Source organism: Melanotaenia boesemani, chromosome 20, assembly GCF_017639745.1.
Source record: "Melanotaenia boesemani isolate fMelBoe1 chromosome 20, fMelBoe1.pri, whole genome shotgun sequence".
NCBI lineage: Eukaryota > Metazoa > Chordata > Actinopteri > Atheriniformes > Melanotaeniidae > Melanotaenia > Melanotaenia boesemani.
In genome coordinates this window covers 15,979,245-16,001,493 of record NC_055701.1, presented here as the reverse complement: position 1 = coordinate 16,001,493, position 22,249 = coordinate 15,979,245, and the positions used below count along the sequence as shown (strand labels likewise).

The following is a 22,249-nucleotide window of genomic DNA, read 5'->3' as shown; positions in this document are numbered from 1 at the left end:
TTCGCCCAGGGACTGTTTACGACACATTTGCACTGTGTGGGGGTGATTAAGCAGTGTGAAAATCCAGAGTGTTTGCAAAGAAAAATAGAGAAACCTGCAAATTATAGTTTGATAAGAAAACAATACAGAAAAATAGGATAATGCTCCATGAAATGTGATGCAATATCCATTTCTTTAAATAATGGTTTTACAAAGGGGGTGTCCTCATTGTAGAGAAGAAGCACAACAGGAGTTTGACTGGCCCCTGCAGAGATGGACGCACATGCCCTGACCACAGCACACTACAAACAGAGCAAGGCCTGTGGAGGGCAGGGAGCTTTATAAACTCACAGCTTTGAGCAGAGAGAGACTCTTTTAAGAACACACATGCACAAAGCTGACAAGACTTTTTTTTAAGGCCCAATGTTCTGCTGAGAATAGACCTCAGCTCGGGAACATTTCCCTGCTTTCAGCAATTGTTTCTTTAGTCATAACACTGACTAGGACCTGGCTGAGTTGAGTCTACAGGAAATAGGATAGAATGTTGTCATTTATAATAAGGACTCCATATGTTATTCAGTGATAGCATTAGATACCCTAGGTGAAAAAAAATAAAATAAAGAAAAAAGAAAAACAGGGTTATTAATTTGGTGGTCGTTGATTTAGTTCTGCTTTTCCTTTTTCTACACTTTTGGGGTCAACTCACTCATAACGAAATGTATAAGAAGAATTTGGTTTCACATCTTTGAGCTAGTTCCCTTAAATTACCCCTTACCCTTCCTGGGGTTCCGCCCTGTGGGCTAGTCTCATTGCCCCATGCTTGATTGCAAGGTTGTGGCAAGAACTGTTAGAGCAGCTTGCTGGGGACCATAGAGGCCAGTGAGATTCTGCTGCAGGCCTCTGAGCTGCCCCAGCTCCGCTTTGATATTCATCTCACAGCAAGAGAAGGAAAATGCAAAAGGGAAAAAGAGCAGCACAAGTATGGAAATGGCAAACCAGGCTAAAGAGGGGAGGGAGGCTGCAGAGAGGAAAGGTTGAGGGATGGAGGCACTGAGTGAAAATCAAAAACAGTGTGTGTTTCACTGTTCGGTTTGTCATGGGACCCTATAGCTGCACCAAATCCCACTCCTGCTATTTTCTGTGATTTTTCTCCTCTGCCTTCCTACTCTTCTCAAATGTATGCTTTTGTTTTGCCCAATGCTCAGTCCAGAGGCAGGCAGTGGGATTCCTGCACAGTGGGGTCCTTATAACTGGGAGCCATGTCTCTTGTTCTCACCTCTTCCCCCCACTTCCTCACCTTTTCATTTCTTCCCCATTGATATCCTCTCTTTTCCCCTCTCTGAACATATGGACTGTTTTTTTTAGGAGCGAACCTAGTCCACATCAAAGACCAAGCCTGAGAGGGTCAATTTGTTGCTCCTTTCTCGAGTCTTCCCCCTCCACCAACTACAGTGAATTCTCCTTGCACTGCAGCTATTTAACCAGAATGCTTCATTCCTAAAGCATTTCTGACCAGCACTATATTACACTATATACACTATATTACTGAGCCATGTGCCCTCAGTGTCTCTATTCCGTTTAGAGCAGACCTTGTTCACATCAGACCTCTGGATTTCTGTGTGGTCACATGCCTCATAAGCTCATGTAGTGCTATACAAATGAGCATGTGTGATAGATAGCAAAAAATAGCTGTTCCACACACTGATAAGAAAAAGCAGGTGGGTGAAAGAAGAGGGGAGCCAATGAAAAATCAAATAAAAAGAAAAAATAAATATATAAATCCAAATCTGAGCAAAGCAGGTCTTGGCTCCAGATGTGAATCTCTCTGAATATTGATCGTGGGGAAAGCTAGTCCCCCATATCCCCAGGGCTGCAGCAGCTGACACACAAAGCACCTCTATAAAGCCCATAAACCAGCTTGTACAATTATTTAGATAAAGAGGGTGACAACAGCAGTGCATGCCTCCCAACCCAGAACCTCCTCCTTGGTTCTCATCCTCCTACTACCACTCCTGCTCCGCCTTCTCCTCTTTCTTATCCAGCATAAAGATAGAAATATGTAAAGAAAAAAGAAAAAAAAAAAAAAGGGGGGGGGGGAGGGGGGGGGGGGGGTTGCAAATGTGTAATTAGCCACACATTTGTGAATCCTCCTTAATGTTCATTACGGAAACCAGGGGCAATTACAAGTTCAAAGGGGTTTAGGGCACCCACAGCCCGCATAATCAGTCAGAAATTAAGCACTGCTCATTTGTCATAGCACAGCATGCCCACAGAAACACACATGCATGCATATTGTCAGATTTGAGTCATAGACAGGCTGACAGGCATCAATTTTCATACAAGCACAAATCTCAGCAGCTCCAAGGCTCAGAGTAAGGCCACACAATCCTCTTATGCTCTGATGCTTTGTTTTCATTAGACAACAGCAAACACCACTGACACCCTCACCTTAGCTTGCTCAACATTATACTGTACCTTACTTGCATTTATCCTCTTATAAGTGTCCTGTTTGCACTTAACAATCCCTGCCACCACCTGTCTCCATTCTTCTGCTCCTCTTCTTTTTAAACCTCTATCTTACCCTGTGTCTATCTCTCTCCACCTGGCTGTCTCTCTGCAACACGTGACAGTGTGTGTTTCATGTCTGTCCCCGGAGGTGTATCTCAGTTACTTTAGGGCCAGGGTCACAATGGCTAATCCTGTCTTCAGGTGGCTGTTTAGCACACTGAGAGGAGAGCTCGCAGAACCGGAGGTGAGCTCCTGTTACAGGACTCCCTGACCAGGGGTCATCTCCAACGCTGTCAGAATACACAGAGACATGCACACAGCTGCTGGCAGATAAGAAATAAGGTTTGCAAATGCATAAATGCAAAGATTAAACACATAAGCACACTGAGCCTAATTATTTGTTGCAGCTGGCTCATCCTTCATTTCTCCTTCCTGGTTGTTCTATATCCGTCTACTGTGGGCTACTACTCCTCATCTAGTCTTTCAGCATCTTCTCTCATTCCCAGATAAGTCTGAGTCTTGTTCACATTAGGATTCCCTGATATGATCTTCATGATGATTTGCTCTAGTGGCCATGCGTTGCCTGTCCTGCCTGGCACCTTCATTGTTTAGGCTGCTCTCACACAGGGGCACAGTCAGGTCTCTAGTGAATTGAATGGAGCCCTATCAAGTGTAGCTCAGCCTCAGCATAGTGAGAGAGGAAACTCATTTTTCACTGGGGGAACGACATCCATCTCAGTAGCCAAACGCTGGTTGTTTCATTAAGAAGCCCATCCAGGCAGACAGATGTGTTCACCACACAGCCATGTTTGCCTATGCAAGAGCGTGTATTAACCCACAATCCTTTGGGGGAGATTAATAGGCTACCAGCTCCTTTCCATTGATTATCTCCATGCCATTTTCCCTCTTTTCCTTGGCTAGATATTAAAAACTAATGAAGCCCATTGAAAATGGAAACCACAAGTCTATTCACGGATCATTTTAGGTTATTTGGGCTCAAACAGAGAGGAATCTCTTTAAGGCACAGTTAGAGTCGAATTAAGAAAATAAATGTGGAGAGCAGTGTTGAAGAAGCAAAAGACAAGAAAAAAGAGTGTGTAAAAAACGTGTGCTTAAGAAACTACAACATCAGTCTGACGCATGGACCTGAGATGCGGCAGATGTTAGCAATTCCAAGACATAGCAAAGTATTCCTAGTGTTGGAACCCTGTCCTAATTGCCATAATGGAGGCACTGAGCGCTGACAGTAATAGAGTCATGGGCATACATCCCCAGCAACCTGAATTAGGGGCTGCTTGGCAGATCCACTTCAAGATGGCCTGAACTTTTTTCTTTTTTTTCTCCCAAAATAGACTTGTTTTCACTTTTCCATAAACCTGCACAATCTGCAGTATGATGGCCGTTTAATATCAGAAGTAGGGGACTCAACAGCAGTGGTTGGGCCTGCTTTGCTGATGCAGAAGATGGGGTGGGAATGAGGTGTGCGAGATAGAAGGAAGCATGAGACCTCGGAGGTTAGTGAGCAAAGAGTTAAAAGCATCCATGTGATGGGCTCACCTCTGCACCAGGCCTGGTGAAAGGCGGCAGGGTGCTGTCGGGGAAAATGACTTCCTGAGACATTACCATCAATCACCAGACAGGTCAGGCCCCCCAATCCTGCCATGAGGACAGACGAGAGAAGAGGGGGATGGGGGATGGAGGATTTAGAGTTGAGAGGACAAAAACAGAAAGGATGACTTTTGGGTAACAGAGTATTAACAATCTCTTCCTCTTACTGACTGTTTTATATTGTTCTCTACCTCTGCCTATCATTTCCATTATGCCTCTCTCTGTTTTTATTTTCCAGTCTTCCATAAAACGTCTACCCAGGCATTCAGGAATGGCCCCTGCTGGTCAGAGTCCTCTCCTCGGCTCAATTGCATCATTAATTATTCCGCAGGCAATGGGCTAGAAGCAAATCTAAAGAGAGGAGGAGAAATAGAGAGGGAGCAAGAGTGAGATGGGGAGATGGGGGACAGCTGTCTCACACCCCCAGTTGGTCTCTGTCTCTCTCTCTCTCTGTCTCTCTCTCTCTCCGTAAATGAAGGATGGGAGAGGGGAGGGGCTTGGGTTACCTCAGTGAGTGGTTGTGTTACATTCCTGAGAAGGGAAAGGGTGTGGGGGGGTTAGTGGGTGTGGGGGGTTCAACGAGTTGTTGAAAAGAACACAGACGCTTGTCAACAGCCTCAGAGCCAGCGAGCCATCATGCCTTGCGTTAGGCCTGTAGGTCAATGACCTTCTGTTGCACATAGAAAGAGAGAAGTAAAGTTACCGCTTGTCTGTGGCAGGGGTCAGTCAAAAGTCTCAAAAATCTCAAAAGCTTTCTTTTTCTCTCTAACCTATATGACACTGTACGTGAGCAGTGGATAAGTGTGTCTGTGTGGATTATCTTCCAAAGCAGTACAAGGAAGACTGGCAGCAGACAGAGAGAAAAAGAAAACGGCAGTGCTGGCAGCCATACTAAAATGGCCCATTAGATTTAAGGAGTAAAAGTTCATCAGCTTTATTAATGGGAAGGTATATAAATGAAGTATGAATTACCTGACTTTTATAGAGTGGCGAGAGTGAAACTGGAGTGTCTTATGATATAATGCTTTGGTGAGCTGTTCTGAGCGCTCTGATGAGCAGACTGCAGAGAGGAGGAGGACAGAATGAGTGGAGAGAGAAAGACTGAAGTGTGCTGAGGTCCCATGAGTCCAGTGGCTGGAAGGTTGCCTGATTGTTGCTAACATGCGTAGCTGATCTGGTTAGCTTAGAGACGGGGACGTTTGTAGCTTCCAGGCTTATTCTTTGCGTGTCATTAGCTAGCATTGTAAAAAACTGCTAACACATTCATAAAAAAGGTCAGTCACATTTTAATGTTTTCCTATTTCAGATAACGTGCATGCGCAACTGAACATGTCTGCGGATGCACATGCACAAGCACATTTATAAACATACATGCATGCAAACAGACAGTAGATGCATACAGCAAAAGGACACACACACACATGCCAGTTCACACAAAAAACACACATGCTCCCCACCATCCTGTAATAAGCGGTAAGCTGAGCTAGCTGATGGTCATCCTCCCATGGGGCTGCTGGGTTGCTGCCAACTTCCTGCCTGCATTGTCAGTGGATAAAGCGCCTAACAAACGAGAGGGCTGTAGCTAGGCAGGCCAGCCAGGTCAAAGGTCACCTTGGCCTCCGGGTAGGATTGAGCCTAAGACCACTGCAAGGGGAGAGAGAGAGGATGGAAAAATGCACTTAAAGATTCAATGCTATTAACCAGGTCTAAAAGCTACATAAGCTCTTCTCTTCTCTTCTCTTCTCTTCTCTTCTCTTCTCTTCTCTTCTCTTCTCTTCTCTTCTCTTCTCTCTTGGCAGTGGTTCATAAAGGCATTTTAACTCCTGTCACATGTCAACTGTCCTCTGAGGAACATTAAGAAAGTAAAAGATCCTCAGGGCATTTGTCAGTCCACATAGCCCTGTGCAGCCAGCCGCCCCTGGGTGTTGAGCAATGACAGGAGATATCTCCTTGACTCATACACTCCTAGATGAAAGGAGAGCTGAGAAGACTAGTATTTCTTAAAGGCAAAAACTGTACTCAGTAAAAGAGAACAGACACAACAGGTAGGGATGGGGTGATGACTGATCAGGGCTTGGCTGGCTTTGTGCCATGGAAGTACTTGTGATCTCAGATGAATGCACCTTTGGTTACCATCATCTATGTTACTCCATCTTACTGACAGGGACATGATCTGAAGTGTTTGTCTGTCATGGACCTATAAGAGCTTCCCTCAGCAGAGGATAGTGAATAAGAGAGGCAGTGGAGGAGAAGAGGGAAAATGTTGCCTTTCACCCCAGCTGTGCATTCAGAGGGGGAGAAAATTTGACATGGTTGACTTGAACACATTTAGCATCATTAGCAAACAGGAAGTGTCCCCTGCAGCTGTTTTTGGCAGGGAAGGGGGAGTTCCTGCCTGCAATGTAATGGACAAATGTTATCCAGCATGTTTGCCTTTGATTTTTGACCTGCAAACAAAAATTGACATTACAAATGTCCTATGATATCTTCCAAATTGGCTTGACATTCCATAGTTGGCCCTGGGGCTTTTTTGTTTGTCCTCTGTAAGTGGCTGTGGTCTTGTTGTTGTATCCCGGGGCTCACTGGTAGAACGTATTGGCCTTTTCTGGAGAATGTGCAGTCTTAAAGAGACAGGGGTATACCAGGAGGAGAGAGGAATAGAGCTTAAAAGGTGCTGATTGTGTATTTGAATACTTATTATCATTAAGTTAGTGCTCAATAAGAGGAAGAACTGTCAAGTGGAAAGCTTCTATTTGAAGAGTATTACCCCCGCCCCCCCTGACTTCCTTTTCTCTTCTGTGTATCTATCCACAAATTAATCTGTTTCTATTTCAAATGAAGATCAGCTCCACTTTCCTTTGGCTTAAGAAGTTAAACAAAGTCTAGAACACAAAAGAAAAGAGGATAAACTTAGAGAGCCTCTATGCCAATATTAAGGAGTTTTCCCAACATGCTAATTTGCTAATTTGAAGTTAGACTTTCATATCTAATTAATTAGTTTAGTATTAATTTGCTAAGCTGGCATATACAAGGAAGTGTAAATGGAATTAGTCAAGTTAGAGGTTTTCCTAGGTCCAGACTCTCAGTTAGTCAGCTGAAAAAGTTGCTGCTTTTTTACAATGTGTACATACGTCATTAAACCAGCACAGATGTTTATTCAGAGGCTTACTAGGCTTTAGCTGTTGCATGTGCTCCCAATGACTTTATGACTGGCAACAGTAACAAGTGGTGTGCATGGGGTCGTCCCATGCAGGAAAAAGGGGGTGGGTTCTTTGCTTTGACGAGCCCACCAGGCTCTTAATGATCTGCTTATAGGTCTTAAAAGTACCTTGCAAAGGCGAAACACCAATTACTTCTCACTTCCAATAAGCTGAATCACAGAAAAAGATTTTAAAAAAGTACAATACATTTTTAAGAAGTATGAAGAAATGTGCCAATGACTTTAAATGCACTAAAAATTAAAAAGGAACTCTATTGGAGGATGATCCTTTGGCTCAGTCATAGTCATTGCAACATGATCTATTAAAGATGTCTTGGAAGCAAGTGGTGAGCGTGGCTGTGTGTTGACATCAGGCAAGCAGGAGAAGAGAGCAAAACAGAGCTGGGTGCCCCTGAGCAGGCAGTTACCACAACAAAGCCAACAGACTGGTCTGAAAAACCAGGCCAAATTCCTGCCCTCTAGGACCTGGCTTAAAGCTTGAGCGGAAACTTTGAAAAAAGGGGAACGAGATGAGTGGAGCGGAGAGAAGAGGGGAAGGGGTGGAGTGAGGAGGATTGGAGACGAGGGCAGAGGGTTTAGTTGCGAGGAAAGGGTTGATGTTGGGGCCTGCTGAGTGTGGAAGGAGAAAATTTCACAAAACTGATAGAAATAGAGAGAAGGCCAGGCTCCCACTTTAAGGATAGAAAGATTCTGTTTCTCTTCTTATAAGCAGAGGGGCAGAAATGTATTGGAAAACGAAACTATGTATTCAATCCGATTGTAAGATAGGCACATCACTATTACTGCAGGGCACAAATAGGACCCAGTCTGCACAACAAACACAGGTTATAGATATAACTATTGGCAAATTCCAATAAATCTATGTGTTAACATGAGTTGATATTTATTGGGGAGTCTTTTACAGATTTCATGGCAGATCATACCTACATTTTTAACGAATTTAATGTCTGTAATAAAAGTGATATCTTTTCTTCCAGTATGCATGATAACAATTGGAAATGTTCCCTAAACATTCCATTTCTAAGACTAGAGGTGCATTGGGATTGTGTGGGAGTTATTGCTATTTAGCCTCATGAAGCATGGTAGAATCAAACGCCTATATCTTGAACATCCTCCAAGGCTCTATCCTCACCCTCACCCTCTCCCTCCATTCACTCCCCTCTCTCTATGTCTCCCCTCACTCACTTTTACTCTTGCTGTAGCTTGGCAAGCAAGCAGGGCAGTTATGCTGTAGAGCCTCTCTACAACCTTGCACTGTCTCCAGTGAACATAAATTAATGGTGTAGAGCAAACAGGCTGCTGGCTGGGGTCCAGGAACTGGCTTCAGGAGTCCAGCCAGCGATTGTTGTGGGAGGCCGTGGCAGCAACAGCGGTAGTAATACTGATGCACTGCCAACCAGCCTACCAGCCAGCCAGTCAGAGAGGCAGACAGACAGACTGGGGGCCCTTTCTCTCTATAATAGATGCTTCAAGCCTCGTCAGTCCGCCTTGTATTTGCAATCATCAGTGTTTTACTGTCAAAGGGCAGTCCACTGAGAGCCCTTACTTTGCGTGGAAGCTTTGGAGTTTGGAGTAGGAGAGAGAGAGGCATTGTGGTATGTTCTGAATGCAGATTGTATGAGGTGCAGAAGTGAATGTACTTTCATTTGCTGTTATCAGAGGTTGGCATGCAGTGCGTGCAGTTTGTTGTTTGGCATCATGTGAGTTCTCTTTATAAGTTGGCGGTATCTGTGTGTGTGCAAATGAGAGAGAGAAAGGGAGAGCAGCAGGGTCGAGTCACTGAGTCATGTAGCATTCTTGCCTGCATTCAGACTGTTGTCAGGAAGCAGTGTAGTTCCCAGTGCAATACAACAAACACTTAAATAACCCTATACCACCTACCACCTGCATCCATCAAAATCTGCACAAAAAGAGGGAGATTCAAGAGAACTTACGGTATCTATAGTTGAACATAGATCTAAAATGAACATGGATATGAATCTAGAAAAGACAAAAATTGTATTTGTGCAGCATTTACTTTATGCTTCCAAACATTGTCCAAACTTTAAGTCCAATAAAGTTGCAAAAATCAGCTAAAATCCAAGCATTAGTTTAGAGTATATTAGAATAATCTTTAAATTCCTAATACAGATCTCTTAATGACTAAATTAAGCTCAGTTTTATAATAATACATTAAAAACTGCTATCATTATAAAGGATTTTAAGCTCTTTTTTAACTATTAAATGCTGCCCTATTAAATGTATAGCAATTAAATATATTCTTTTTTATACATTATAAAAATCAGTCAGAAACCTCCTGTTAAAAAGGCAGGTATAGATTTACCACACTGAAGACAGATTCAAAAACTCCAACTGGATTTATTTGTCATATCTGTTTGATCTCTCAGTAATACTGATATGCATTCAATCTCATTGTCATTTGTCAAAAAAGCCAATTGCAATATTATTAACAATGGCAACTTGATATTTAAAATGTGCCAATCTTATCCTGGCTCAATGTGCAATTCATATTAAAATGTCATTCCTTCATTTGATTGTATTTATTTTTGACAGTGAATATCATTATCATCCTCCAGTCACTTTGATTAAAAACAAGTATGATTCCAATGAATGCGTCAAATGCAAATATGAAAGGAAATATCAGGGTGCAATATGTCTGTAAAGCTAGATGTGCAAAAGTCACAATAAAGCCCATCAGTATTAATGCCAAAATGTAAAGATATTACTATAAATAAAGTTAAAAATTTCACCTGTTTAATTTATGAAATGAACAAACACTGATCACAGTGATTATATGAACAAATCCTTTGTGTTGCCATGGCATCAGGGATAAACAGCCAATGGCCTGTGATTTTCTGGGAGTCATTAGGATGGAATAGGTTTGCAAGCCACTGCAACCTTGTGACCTAGCTCTATAACTCATGTCACACACTGATGATGTAATTAATCAATGGAGCTCACTAGTGGCTCATGCAAGGGGCTGCAGGTTCAGTGAGTGTAGAGGAAGCATCAGAGCTGGAGAGGTGGGGGTGTTGCATGGAACAGCTGAGATAATGATCCGGCTGTGGGATTTGATGATGGCTGAAAATATATGTATCAAATTGGATGTTGAATGATTAGATTGGAGTCGGTGTGGTTAAAAGGTGTGTTGCAAAGTAAGAATGGTCCAGCAGTAGATGTGGTTATTGTATGTGGTGAATTGCCAAACTGGGCTCAAGGGGAGTTTAAGGACCATACACAGCAGATGATAGAGCTAGCTCAGCTTGTAATGATCAGCAACCACATGGGCTATTACATTCAGCACTATCAGAGAGCACAGAGCCCATCAAACCCTGTAATTTAGCCAGCAGTCGGTCAAACATACAAACATGCACATGCAGCTTGATTCAATATAAATGGCAAAGTGTGATCCACGTCGCCTTCGTTTGTTTCAGTATGTGGCTGCACTTTCTCAGGTCAAATTATAGGATCTGGATGAAGAGTTTGCCCCTCTTGCTATTAACAGGTTTCAACATAATTAACAGAGCTGTGTCGATTTGAGACTGGTGCCCTGACAACAGATTGAAATTGCTCATTTCTGGCTCTAATTATTTATAGACTGTTTTACGTTTTGTGGTCAATCCTCTTGTAAGGATATTGGCCTTGGTGTTTTTAACTGACCATATTGAGTGGATCCAAAGCTACTCGTGAGGTTATCAATACCATCTTTGTTCTTGCTCTGTGTTTGTGTTTCATCCATTAAATAACCATGTCATACTGTCTCCTGAGGGTAGAGAAGGACTTATAGGAAAGGAAAACACACAGGGGCAGGGCAAACTGTGTGTTTTGTTTGATTGTTATTCCACTAATCTTACTCTTCCTCTTCTCACATCAGTTTTAATTTAAAAATTTACTTTACTTTATTTTATTATAATTTACCTTTTTTTTTTTATTTACTTTTGTGTTCAATGGATTTACTACAAACATATTTTAACAGTGGTAATTGACATTAAGAGGTTACTCAGAAGTCTAAAAAAGTGATTCTCCAATTTCATGGCGGCTGCAGCTTTGTAACCATCAGGCCCACCATGTTGGCTTGCTTCTAATGTCACTATGTGCTATGTGTGTGTGTTTAAACTGCCATCACACACCCGTTTTTGTAGCTGGGATTTCAGAGTGCCATGCTTATGGGAAAGCTGCCACAACATAAAGTCTGGGTGGGTGGCCTCCAGTCTTAACCATAAAAAATATGCATGCATGTTGGAGAGAGGGTCAGCAAGAAATGTAAGACAGAGTTAAGGACAGATGAAGACAGAATGATGAAAGGTTGTTTACAGTCATACTCTTTGTATGTTTATATGTATGTGTTTACTATGTGTGTATACTTGCATGCTCTGCATATGTGCATGCAAGTCTTTAGGGTGCAGTGGATTGATCATTAGACACAGGGAGGTAAGGAGTGGGAGAATGAGTGAGGGCAGCAAGAGGCATGAGCTGAACAAAGTGGGATTTTTTTAGTGTTGTGTCTATGTGGTCAGAGTAAATCTCCTTACTCAGGGGTTTTGCGTGTGAGGGGGGCTTTAACGTCCCCACTCTCCTTGATGAGACATCTTTCTTGTTTGTTCAAACCATCCATTACTTGGTGGCTGTTGGACGAGCTGTGCCGCTGGCCAGCGTATTTATCACCAGGCTAGAGCGCGCTCTGGCTGACAGTAGGCGATTGATGACCAGGTCTGGGCCTGAGAGGCTGAGGAAGCCTTAATACAATGTAAATGACCTACTCCCATTTCCAGTCTAAGCTGTTCCTGTCCCTATGCTTCTATACCACATCATCTTTAGCCAAGGCTTTATTTGAATATGTTTCACAGGTTTGTGTGATATGTGTACCTTAAAAAAGTGGGAGGGAGTGTGTGCTTTGTTATATTTGCAAGTGCATTTTGATGGTGACCAAGGTCATGTGAAAATATAAAGGAAGTCCAGCAGTGTAAGAGAAAGGAAAAAAATGAGAGTGCCTTCCCAGTAAATGTTTTTGAGAACATGTGCTCATAAACACATGCAGATGTAGACATTGTTTTGGACTTTCTGCACACTTTGCCTTCAGATGAACATGTTTCATTTGTGCATACACATACACACACACACACACACACACACACACACAGTAAGTCTGTCTATCCCAGCCAAGGAAATGTCAGCACCTGGCAATCAAAAAATGTATTTCTATGCAAGCATTATCATCTTTCCTTTGTTAATAATTTTAGCATATTAAAAGGGACTGCATACACAAGTACAAATCAGATTAATCCTCCTCTGCAGCAGGGACTCATTATTTGTCCAATCTTAGCCTTGTTTGTTATTAATTGAGCACATTCCTCAAACCTCTTTTTCATCTCTCTTTTAATTAAAACATTTAAACAGGCAGGGCTACCTGAAAGAAGAAATCCTCTTTTCTGCTGATATGAATTCTAACTTACATCAATTATTCCAGCAGTAAATGAGAAAATGCTTCTTGAGCAACTGTTATCATTTCACGTTAAAAGTGAATTCAATTAGCAGAAACCATGCGAGCATTACCAGCTGTGGAGTTTGCTGTTTTGATGAGCACAAGGAGCGAAAGGAGCTGAAATGGTAAAGTTAAAGTTTTACAAGTGGAGGATTTTTTTATTTTTTTAGTCACAGAGAAGAATGTCTGTCAATGGAGCTTGAAGTCTTATAAAAATAAAAAGAAGATTAAAAACGTTACCTATACAAAGGATTTTTTTTGTGTTGTGATTTGCAGGTGTCATCTTTCTGAATGTTTTTATATATCTGTGTGTTTCTGTTCCCTCAAGCTTTTGTACATGTGTAAGTCTGTGTGCATGCATGCTCTCTGTTTAGAGCAGCTGAATGAAACACATAGTGTCTCATTTGTTTAGTTTGCGTGAGCTCCGACTCCTAATCTGGCCCTTAAAGACATCTGTCACCAGCGATCACTGTTGTTTTGTCATGCTTCATAGCAGGCCCAGAGGGAGCAAGGCAGCCCAAGGTCTGCCATTTATATCAGCCAATGTTCTGTAGATTGGACCTGACACAAATAGTATCATTGCAGCTCTTGTTGGAGAATTCCATTTTCAGGTAAAAAATTTGGCAAAGCTGTGGAAGAGATTTCAGAGCATTCTCTTGATTCTGCATTAGTCTGTATTCAGCTGCTCTCTATGAAAAAGCCACCACCAGGATACATGTCAGACATTCAAGGAAAGATAAATGTATTTACTGCAAATCTGCACCCACTCATTTTGTTGATAGTATTATAAAAGGATTCTCAGACACCACAATGTCTTTGTTGGGCTTACCGGCGAGCCTTATTTGTCAACATGTATGTTCTCACAAGTGTCTTCTTTGTTTTGCTTATGATTGGTGCATACACTATAGATTGTTTGTGTGTAGGTGGGCTGGGGATAGAGAACAGCATTATTATCTGCCATTTGTGACAAACTTGTTCAGCCAGCTCTGACAGGTTAGGCATTGAATTCTGTGTATGATTGTGTGTGTGAGTGGGTGGACACGTATGCCGTGAATGTCTATACTGTTGAAGGGAGGGGCAGGGTTGGGTGGAGGTCACAAGAAGGTGCAGTCTTGGGTTACACAATGCAACATATACAGAAACGTATTGTACACAAACAGCAATAGGTAACAGCAAGGAACTGACTTGGAGCGTGTGCTCCCTTCTCTGTTCCCAACTTGTTCATGAATACCTATGTTTATCTGTTTGTCAAGAAGGCTCATGTGTGTGTGTTTTTCCCCTCTCTGTTTGCTCTTGCAGCACCCATACCCTTCTGAAGAGCAGAAGAAGCAGTTAGCCCAAGACACAGGCCTCACCATCTTACAAGTAAACAACTGGTGAGTCAAGATTTCCGTTTGCCCTATCTTCACCACCAGCATCGCTCTGTCTTTTATTTTCAAAAGCCTGTGCCTCCCCTCTTCCCACCAGCCAAGAAGACTAATACTCCTAAAGTGTGAAAACCGTTTATGTACATCCTTCCCCATTTTGTATAGACACACAGCGATGCACGCAGAAACATACACACAGACAACCTCTGTAACATTATTATATGTAAGCTTCCAGGGTGTTCTGGTGTTATCATTACAGTGTTTTGCGGCTAAGTCAGAAGTCTTTGTGGTTTGACGCGCATATATGCAGTTGGATACATTTAAGGGAGACTGGCAGAAATCATAAGCTGTCCCTACAGCCCTCACACCCACCCCACCCCTTCATCTAAAACCATACCTAACGCTACCAATGATGCCCCCACAAACAGGAAAAACTGCCTTCCGCCCCCTCCCCATTTTAACCAAGCTATATGGTGGATTAAGGTTTTGGTGGCCTGGCCAGCAGGGCCTTTGTAGATGGCTTAGCACATAACTGGGGGTGGTGGATTAAATAAAATGATCACAGTAGCAAAGAAATGATACAGGAATTACTTATCAAAATACTAGCCTAGGTTTTATCTGCGGCTTAATTTTGTTCAGTACATTCTCAGGGTGATGTTCAGATTAATTGAACTGACAGCTTCCTTTCAAAATTCCGGGAAGGTATTTGCACGGATTTCAGGTCTTACACAAACTTAATTATATGGAACCCCATTTTATCATTCTAATTCCATGTAGCGGGGGTTCTATTTACAAATGACAAGTCTGTGCCTTTTATTCACAGCTTTCCTTAATATATTTATCAAAGCAGGTTCATTTACAAAGTGCTCTATCTGTTGGATACAGGCAGGCTGACATTAACGAAGCTTTTAGGTTTATCAGACTCACAGCCTGACAAGCCACCCGAGGGTCAATTGATTTTTTTGGTTCTGTGATTCATTTTTTTCTCATTTTTCCTGGATCACAATGAGAAACATGCCTGGAGAATTAGCCGGGTTTGTCAGCCTTATCTATCACACCCCCCCCCACCCTCCCTCGTCCTTCCCCCTCCAACCTGAAATACTCTGTCTCTCTCATACACCCTTTGCTTTATTCCCTTCTAGCCAGGGGAAGTCAAACTACTTAAATTGGCCACAGGAACCGCTGTTATCAGACTTTAATGCACCCTACAGTGTGGATAGCATTTCAATTACACCAGTAACCAAAGATTAGCCCCCGCTTGCCTGTTTCATGCCTCATGCAACCGTTTCGGGATGCCGTGCACCTTACCTACAGGAGCAGAAAATTGAGTTGCCTTGCCTATGTCATGGTGATTAATGCAGAAATACTCAGCTAGCCTGGGAGGAGAGAAAAAGGAAAACAGACAGGGATGTAGATAGATACAGAAAGATTCCCTGTCATCTCATTGGCCATGAAATCCAAACCTCTGATTCATTTGGACTGTGAGCATCTGGCACTGTGTCACATCCTCATGAAGTTCATTTCCACACACACATATATGCAAATAAATGGTCATTAAGCTGATTACCAAAGTTACACCAGCCATCTTAATGAAAACCTCAGAAATCACTTTTCACAAATAAAGTTGCTGAAGAGGCTTGGACTGTGCCAGTCTACCTGTGCTACACTTTGGGTGCTGTCAACACAGGATGCTGCCACATTATTTGCTGCATTACGATGAGGGACAGATGAGTAGCAGAAAGGATGAAGGTCTCCACTTCTTACTTTGCAGACTCGCAAGTTACAAATACATGCTTGTTTTATTTCTGGTTGTAATGATGGCTAAGATGGTTCACTCCTGACATGGCAGAACGCAGCTCTATGAAATTCCTGTTATTAAAAAAAAAAATCCTCAAATTCCTGGCTGGCCTCTTGCATTGTTCTGTAGTTCCCTTTGATGCATAGTTGCTGCTATGTTACCAGCCAGAGAGAGGCAGAGAGAGACAGATACAGACGAAGGGAGAGACAGAAGCAGAGGATGAGTGGGGGAAAGGGAGGGGACGGCCACCGTCTTTGGTTTCCAGAGCTCTCCCTCAGGGAAAGGATGTGCTGAATCAGGGCTTTGTCCGCCGGCACAATCGCAACCCTGCGAGGGCACAACGGTGCTCTGTATGATAGTCAATAGACAGTGCATCTCGCTCTCTCCCCTCTTGCCCCATCAAACCTCCCAGAGTTGTAACGTCAAACTGACACCTCCCTTTATGTTTACCTGTAGCTCACCTGTATGGGCAAAAAACAACACCCAGCTGATTTGAAACCTTTTTGTTTCAGTGCCACTAACACACGCAACCCACCTGCTTCTATATCTAATGTGTATCATTAGCTAACAGCCTCACCTGCGTAAAGCCCACACTGCATAAGGTGTTCAATACTAATAAGGAGCAGAGGAAGAGGTTAAAGTCCACAATCTCACCGCACTGGTGCATAGCAGATGAGGAGGACTTGATTATCCTACTAATAGTCTACAAAAGTTTTGTTTGTATGTGTGCACCCAATACACATTATTACTTATTGGAAACTACATGTACTGTGATCCTTTGTGTGTTCAGTGCTTAAGGACCCTATTAGGTGGCCATTAGGCAGTATGATGTTTTGTTTGCTGTGCTTATATTTGAGACAACAGGAGTCATGCTAACAGAATTGGGGCGTGGTCTGATATATAATTGCATTTGTTTAAGATTGCAGGAAAAGGTGAGGGCCATGTCACCCACCCTACCCATTGTGGGATAGTGAAGTAGGTGAAATGGGAGACGCAGGTGTCTACACACTAAAGAAGCGTTAATAGTTTACAGTATCTAGCGGCATATTTTCCTGCCTCAGCAGCTCCTGGTGTCCTGCTATCAGTCTGGGCTAAATGGAGCCTGACCGAATCCTTTCATGTCTCAGCTTTAGACCCAGCATGATGTGCCCTCACTCACTGCTATAAACACACACACCAACTATCCTGCCATTATTTACCACTGCAGCAATGCTAACACACTCTCACACACACATACACTCAGAGGGTTATTACATGAGCCTGGGAGATGATGGTGATGACAGATGACTGAGAGAAACAGCATCTAAAAGAAGGAAGGAAATCGTCCCATCATTATTCCTTCATCTCACAGGCAGCCAGTTGGTCATTTCCATGGCGGAGGGAGCGGCAGAACAAGTCAGAGAACGAATATGTCAGTTCTTGGCATCTATGATGACTGACTGTTGTGCCACGGGAGCACTAATAACAATAAAGAGGGCACTAAGCCACACTCTATTTTTACTTCTCTGCCTCCTCTCTACGGCCCAGGGGGGACTACATGCACAGACACACACACTCACTTACACACAGATACAGACATGCACAGGGGAGAGGCTCTAATTAGCGGCAGAAAGGAATACAATGAGTGAGTTATTAAGACACAGGGGCGGATCTCAGCCAACCTTTGCCCCCTGTTGGAGCACAGGTCACATGATAAGGGAAGGATATCCGCCAGACGACGGCGCCAAGCAGCCTGTGCCTACTGAGGAGATGAAATAGGTTAAATCTCTGCAGCCATACAGTGCTGGGCATGGTGTACTGATTTTTTTTTTTTTTTTTTTTTAATATCCATGGTGATGAACTTCATCTTCAGTAGCTGTCGTATCGGACAGACCAATGTAACTGTTAAGATGAACCTACCAACATTAACATAGATTCAGTCAGTACATTTGATATGTTTCCCATTAATGGCTATTAGCACCACTATATATAGGAAATAAGTCCAACTTGGCCAAAATAAAGATGTTGAAAGGATATAGTTGAAAAGCTAAAAAATTATATTATTCCTATGCTTCTCGAGAATTAGCCCAATTAGTAGTTAGAATTCTGATTCTCACCCAGATTGTGTGGCACAGTCACAGCTTCAGATAAGCTGTGTTTTGATAGCTCTAAACTGACTGACTAAAGTTCTCTTTATAGCCGGTCCCTCATCTCCATTCAGATCCTCTCTAATTTCCTCTCTCTTCTTCACTCCCTCCAGATTTCTCAAACTTTAAATCTTCCAACAGAGGTATGCAAAAACAAAGCTGCAGGTTCACATGCAAAATTTTAATGATAGGGCACATTAGATTGTAGTATGTGAGAACAAGGCAGAGAGAAAAAATCTAATTTGTTCCTCCACTTAAAAAGCATTTTCCAGCCCCTTTCCATGTCCAATGAGACACTTTGGAACACTTTCTTTTATGATTTTTTTTTTTATGATTCTCTGGTTTGGCAGACAAGCCCATTATGAAATACAAAATAATAACTAATATTTTCCAAATGTAACATAAAGTTATGAAACTGGCCCAGCTGCCTGTTTTTTCCACATTCTTTATAAGTTTTTAAGTCTCATGAATTTCACACAGAGGCTTTGAGGTCCTTTTTCCCCCCACTCCAAACTCTTTATGTCTGCCTGTTACTTACTTTTCCGTCGCTTCCTTTCTGTTGGACTAGTTGAGTGAAGTTGCTGGTTATCTGTGCAACTTTGACCCAGATGGAAATGTCATGCCTTTTTTTGGCTGCAACCAGGGACTCCCAGCAGTGGCCATCTCATGCCCCTGGCTTTCTAAATATACAGCTGCACTGTGGATAGGTTGCGGCTGTGTGTGTGTGTCTCACTCTCGCTCTCTTTGGTGTATATGTGCCTCTAACTAAAAAGAGAGACTATCAGGATGCTGCCAACATCAACATCATGATCCCTCTCATTTAGGGACCGCTAATTGGCAGTTAATTAGCAGAATTGACTCTGTTGTCAGATCCCAAGTGCCAGCCCCCCTACCAACACCCCCCACCCTCCAAGTTCATTTGATCTGGCTTCTTTCTTGATGCTGTAATAATAATCCAATTTTAACGGTTTTGGAGAGAGAAACACTTGTGGATAAACATATTCTCATTATTGGCAGAATAAAACAGAAATAAAAACCTGTTGTAGTAAGTTTTATTTTGCTTTAATTTTGTGATGCAGTTGTCACAGATCCAAATATCTGCTCACGACACCATCTAGGCACATGCCTTGCTCACAGACTAAGCCATGGGAGTCTTAAACAGCTGATTCTAATGTGTGCCACCGTGTTTATATCTGCAATCAGAGTATACAGCATGTGTTGCGTGTGAGTATGGGAGCCCTGTTGAAATGTTCAGTGTGATTAACAGGGCCCACTCCCACTTTATCGGGCACTGGGGGCACATTGGGTCATAGTGTGGCATGGACACCCACCGAGGCTATGGAGCAACCCAATGCCCACCTCTTTGTGAGTCTAGAGTTATGAAAAACAGGTGGTGCTTTAATAAAACTGCAATGTTGGGCGATCATGCACAAAAATGAATGCCTTTTTACTTGTTTTCCCATTACAAGCTCAAGACTCTCCAAGGCTGTGGAATTCTCCCAGCTTAGACGGCATGCAAGAAGAACGAAGCCAGACGAGGCAAGATAGAGAGGCGAAGAGCTGAGAGAGGCATTACAGAGAGAGCATTAGTGAGAGATGGGAGGAGGGAGGTCTTTGTACTTCTCTGCTCCTTTTGGCTCTTTTATTCCTCAACGGCTTGGTTTTATTGGTGGGTCGTTTAATAACAAGGGCTCTGCGTTTGAAATGAAGTCGAGCTGCGTTTGCGTGGGCAGGCCTCCCTTTTTTTATTTTAAGATGGTAATTTCTGTACTAGGGGTGAGAACTGGTGAAAGATTGAGAGAATACACTAGAGAGTGTGAGGGGAGCAAGAGGGTGAGAATGCTAGAGATGGAGAATTCAAAGGGAATACAAGGGATGAAAGTAGGTTAATTTATTTCATTTGTAAGAAGAGAGAGAACTTAAAAAGATAAAAAAAAAAAAAAAAAAAGGTTGGTGATAGTGAGAAGGAAAGCGTAGGGATGCTGTTTTCGTGAACAAGCAGCTTAATGTGCACGGGCAGCCACAGTAAGCCTGCTAGAATCTCCCCGCGCCTGAGGCCATCTGTGAGCAGAATAGCAATTTTATTACTTTGTCATTAAACCAATTTCACAGCAGTATTGTTTGTTAATGAGCAGCCGCAAACGAGTGAAGATGTCACGTACTAGAATAGCAGCAAGATTTGTGACCCCAGCACTCCTCTATCTCATTCTCCCAACCTCTGTCTCATTCTTATTCTTCTGCTCTTTCTGCCATCATCTTCTTTCTTAACATCCTTACTGTCATCCTCACCATCTCTCTGCCATCCTCCCATCTTGCTCATCCCTCCTTTCCTCCCTCAGTTATAGAGGTCCCTGGCTCATAAAGGGGGAAACTGCTGAAAGATAAAATGCAAAGTCTATACAGTCAAGTCTCTGTTTATGAGCTTCCATTTGCCTTTAGAGCTCATTGGGATGGATGGTTTCTCTGCAGGTTTTCAAGGGGGTGCAGTTGGAAAGCCGGGCATATTGGCTTGTTATTTAGCCCTAAAACCTAACATGGGTGCCAAAGGCAAGAGCCAATAGAGAGACTGAGCATATGAATAGGTGGATAAGTCATCTGGATTGTGTGCTAGATGATGTCATGCATTTTTTTCCTTCCTTTTTTTTTTGGAGTTTAAATTTCTTGGCTTCATTCCTACTTTTTGTTGTGCCTTTAATTCGTGAGGTAGTCTTGCATTATGTTTTGGCAGTTGTTAGGAAAGGTATGTTGTCATGTTCTTCAGCTGCTGTAATGCTATATGTGTTTATATGGCTCATCACTTTGTTTATCTTTTTACTATGGAGGTCAGTTGGCATGGATTCTCTTTCTTTTCATGGTTTATGACTGAGAGAGAAGCTGTGACAAACAGAGAGAAAAAGAGAATTAAACTGAAGCCCCAGAGGATGAGACAACCTGACAGAGTAGATTTGGAATAATTAGTTTTATCTGCTGAGGGAGATAGCCAGAGGAGCTGTGTGTTATCCACAGGCTGCCTCGGTGGCAATGTGAATGGGATGCCTGCATGTTGTGTATGTGTTGGGGAGGAGGGGTGGGGTTTGCAGGACTAAAAGGGATAAAGGTGACCAGGTGTAACAGAATGGCCTTAAGGGTATGTGTGGGTGTTTGTGTGTGCTGGAGCCAAAGAGGACAGGAGCTCCTTCTTTGGCTGAGCTCTTTCAACTCTGTGAACCTTTCACCAGGTATTTTCTCTCTGTCCAGACATGCTCATTCTCTTACTCTTTCTATTACGGTCTGTTTTTCTTTACCTTCTTCTTACACGCTTCACATTCCCTTCATCCCTCTATTTTGATATGGAGTAACACCATCTTTTATCTGTGCTTTGTTTGTGTGGTGTCACATTTCAAACAACCTACAGTGACCTCGTATCCCTCCCTTTTCAATGAAAGTGAGTGTTTTGGGATATAAAATGTGAGAGAGTTGTAATCACACCCTTAACAACGCTACAATGCCTTATTCTTACCTGTTGTGTGTGTGTGTGTGTGTGTGTGTTATGTGATGCTATGATTCATGGCCTCATGTCCTCTCTGGCCTTAAGTTGTGGGCCAAAAAGTTTATAGTGGAAGACCCTATAAGTCCTTTGTTGGTTCTAGCTATGTTCTGCCCCAGTTCAGGCCTGTTATGGATGAGGTATCAGTCACTCTGGGAGCCCATTGGCAATTATCTCCCCCTTACCCACTGGTTCTGCAAATCTATATGCAGACGTGTGTGCACATAGACGTTATATAGGGTAACAGTTTTTACCAGGAAGAAAAAGGGATGGAGATCAGGAAAGAGTCGAATATTAAAAATACTTACCTAAACCTTTTTAAATATCTAACGTAATAGTTAGCAATTTGGAAGAAGTGAAAAAATAATATTACAGTTTGCTGTCATACTCTCTGCATGCGAATGGAAGCACACACATGCACTTTGATGAGGTAGAAGGAATTAACCAACATTATAACATAGATAACACGACCCAAATACTAAGAAGGGAAGGAGGGAAGACAATGAAGAGTATATTACCCCTAATCCAGGGTTTTACTTTTTCCAGCCTTATGAATATTTATTCCTGCCATTGCCATTGATGATGTTGCAATTGGGAGCATGTGAGCATGTTAAGTGGGAGGGGCAGCAGTGGGG

At 42.6% G+C, this 22,249-nt stretch overlaps 1 protein-coding gene across 9 annotated transcripts in view; it reads left to right on the top strand.

The window, feature by feature from the left end:
* Nucleotides 1-22,249, top strand: part of meis2a (Meis homeobox 2a) — a 76,218-nt gene that overhangs the window by 38,013 nt on the left and 15,956 nt on the right. For all 9 annotated transcript variants that reach the window (XM_041971690.1, XM_041971691.1, XM_041971692.1 and 6 more), the window contains exon 9: nucleotides 14,097-14,173. In XM_041971690.1, coding sequence (XP_041827624.1) covers nucleotides 14,097-14,173 — 77 coding nt within the window. The remainder of the gene's footprint in view (nucleotides 1-14,096; nucleotides 14,174-22,249) is intronic.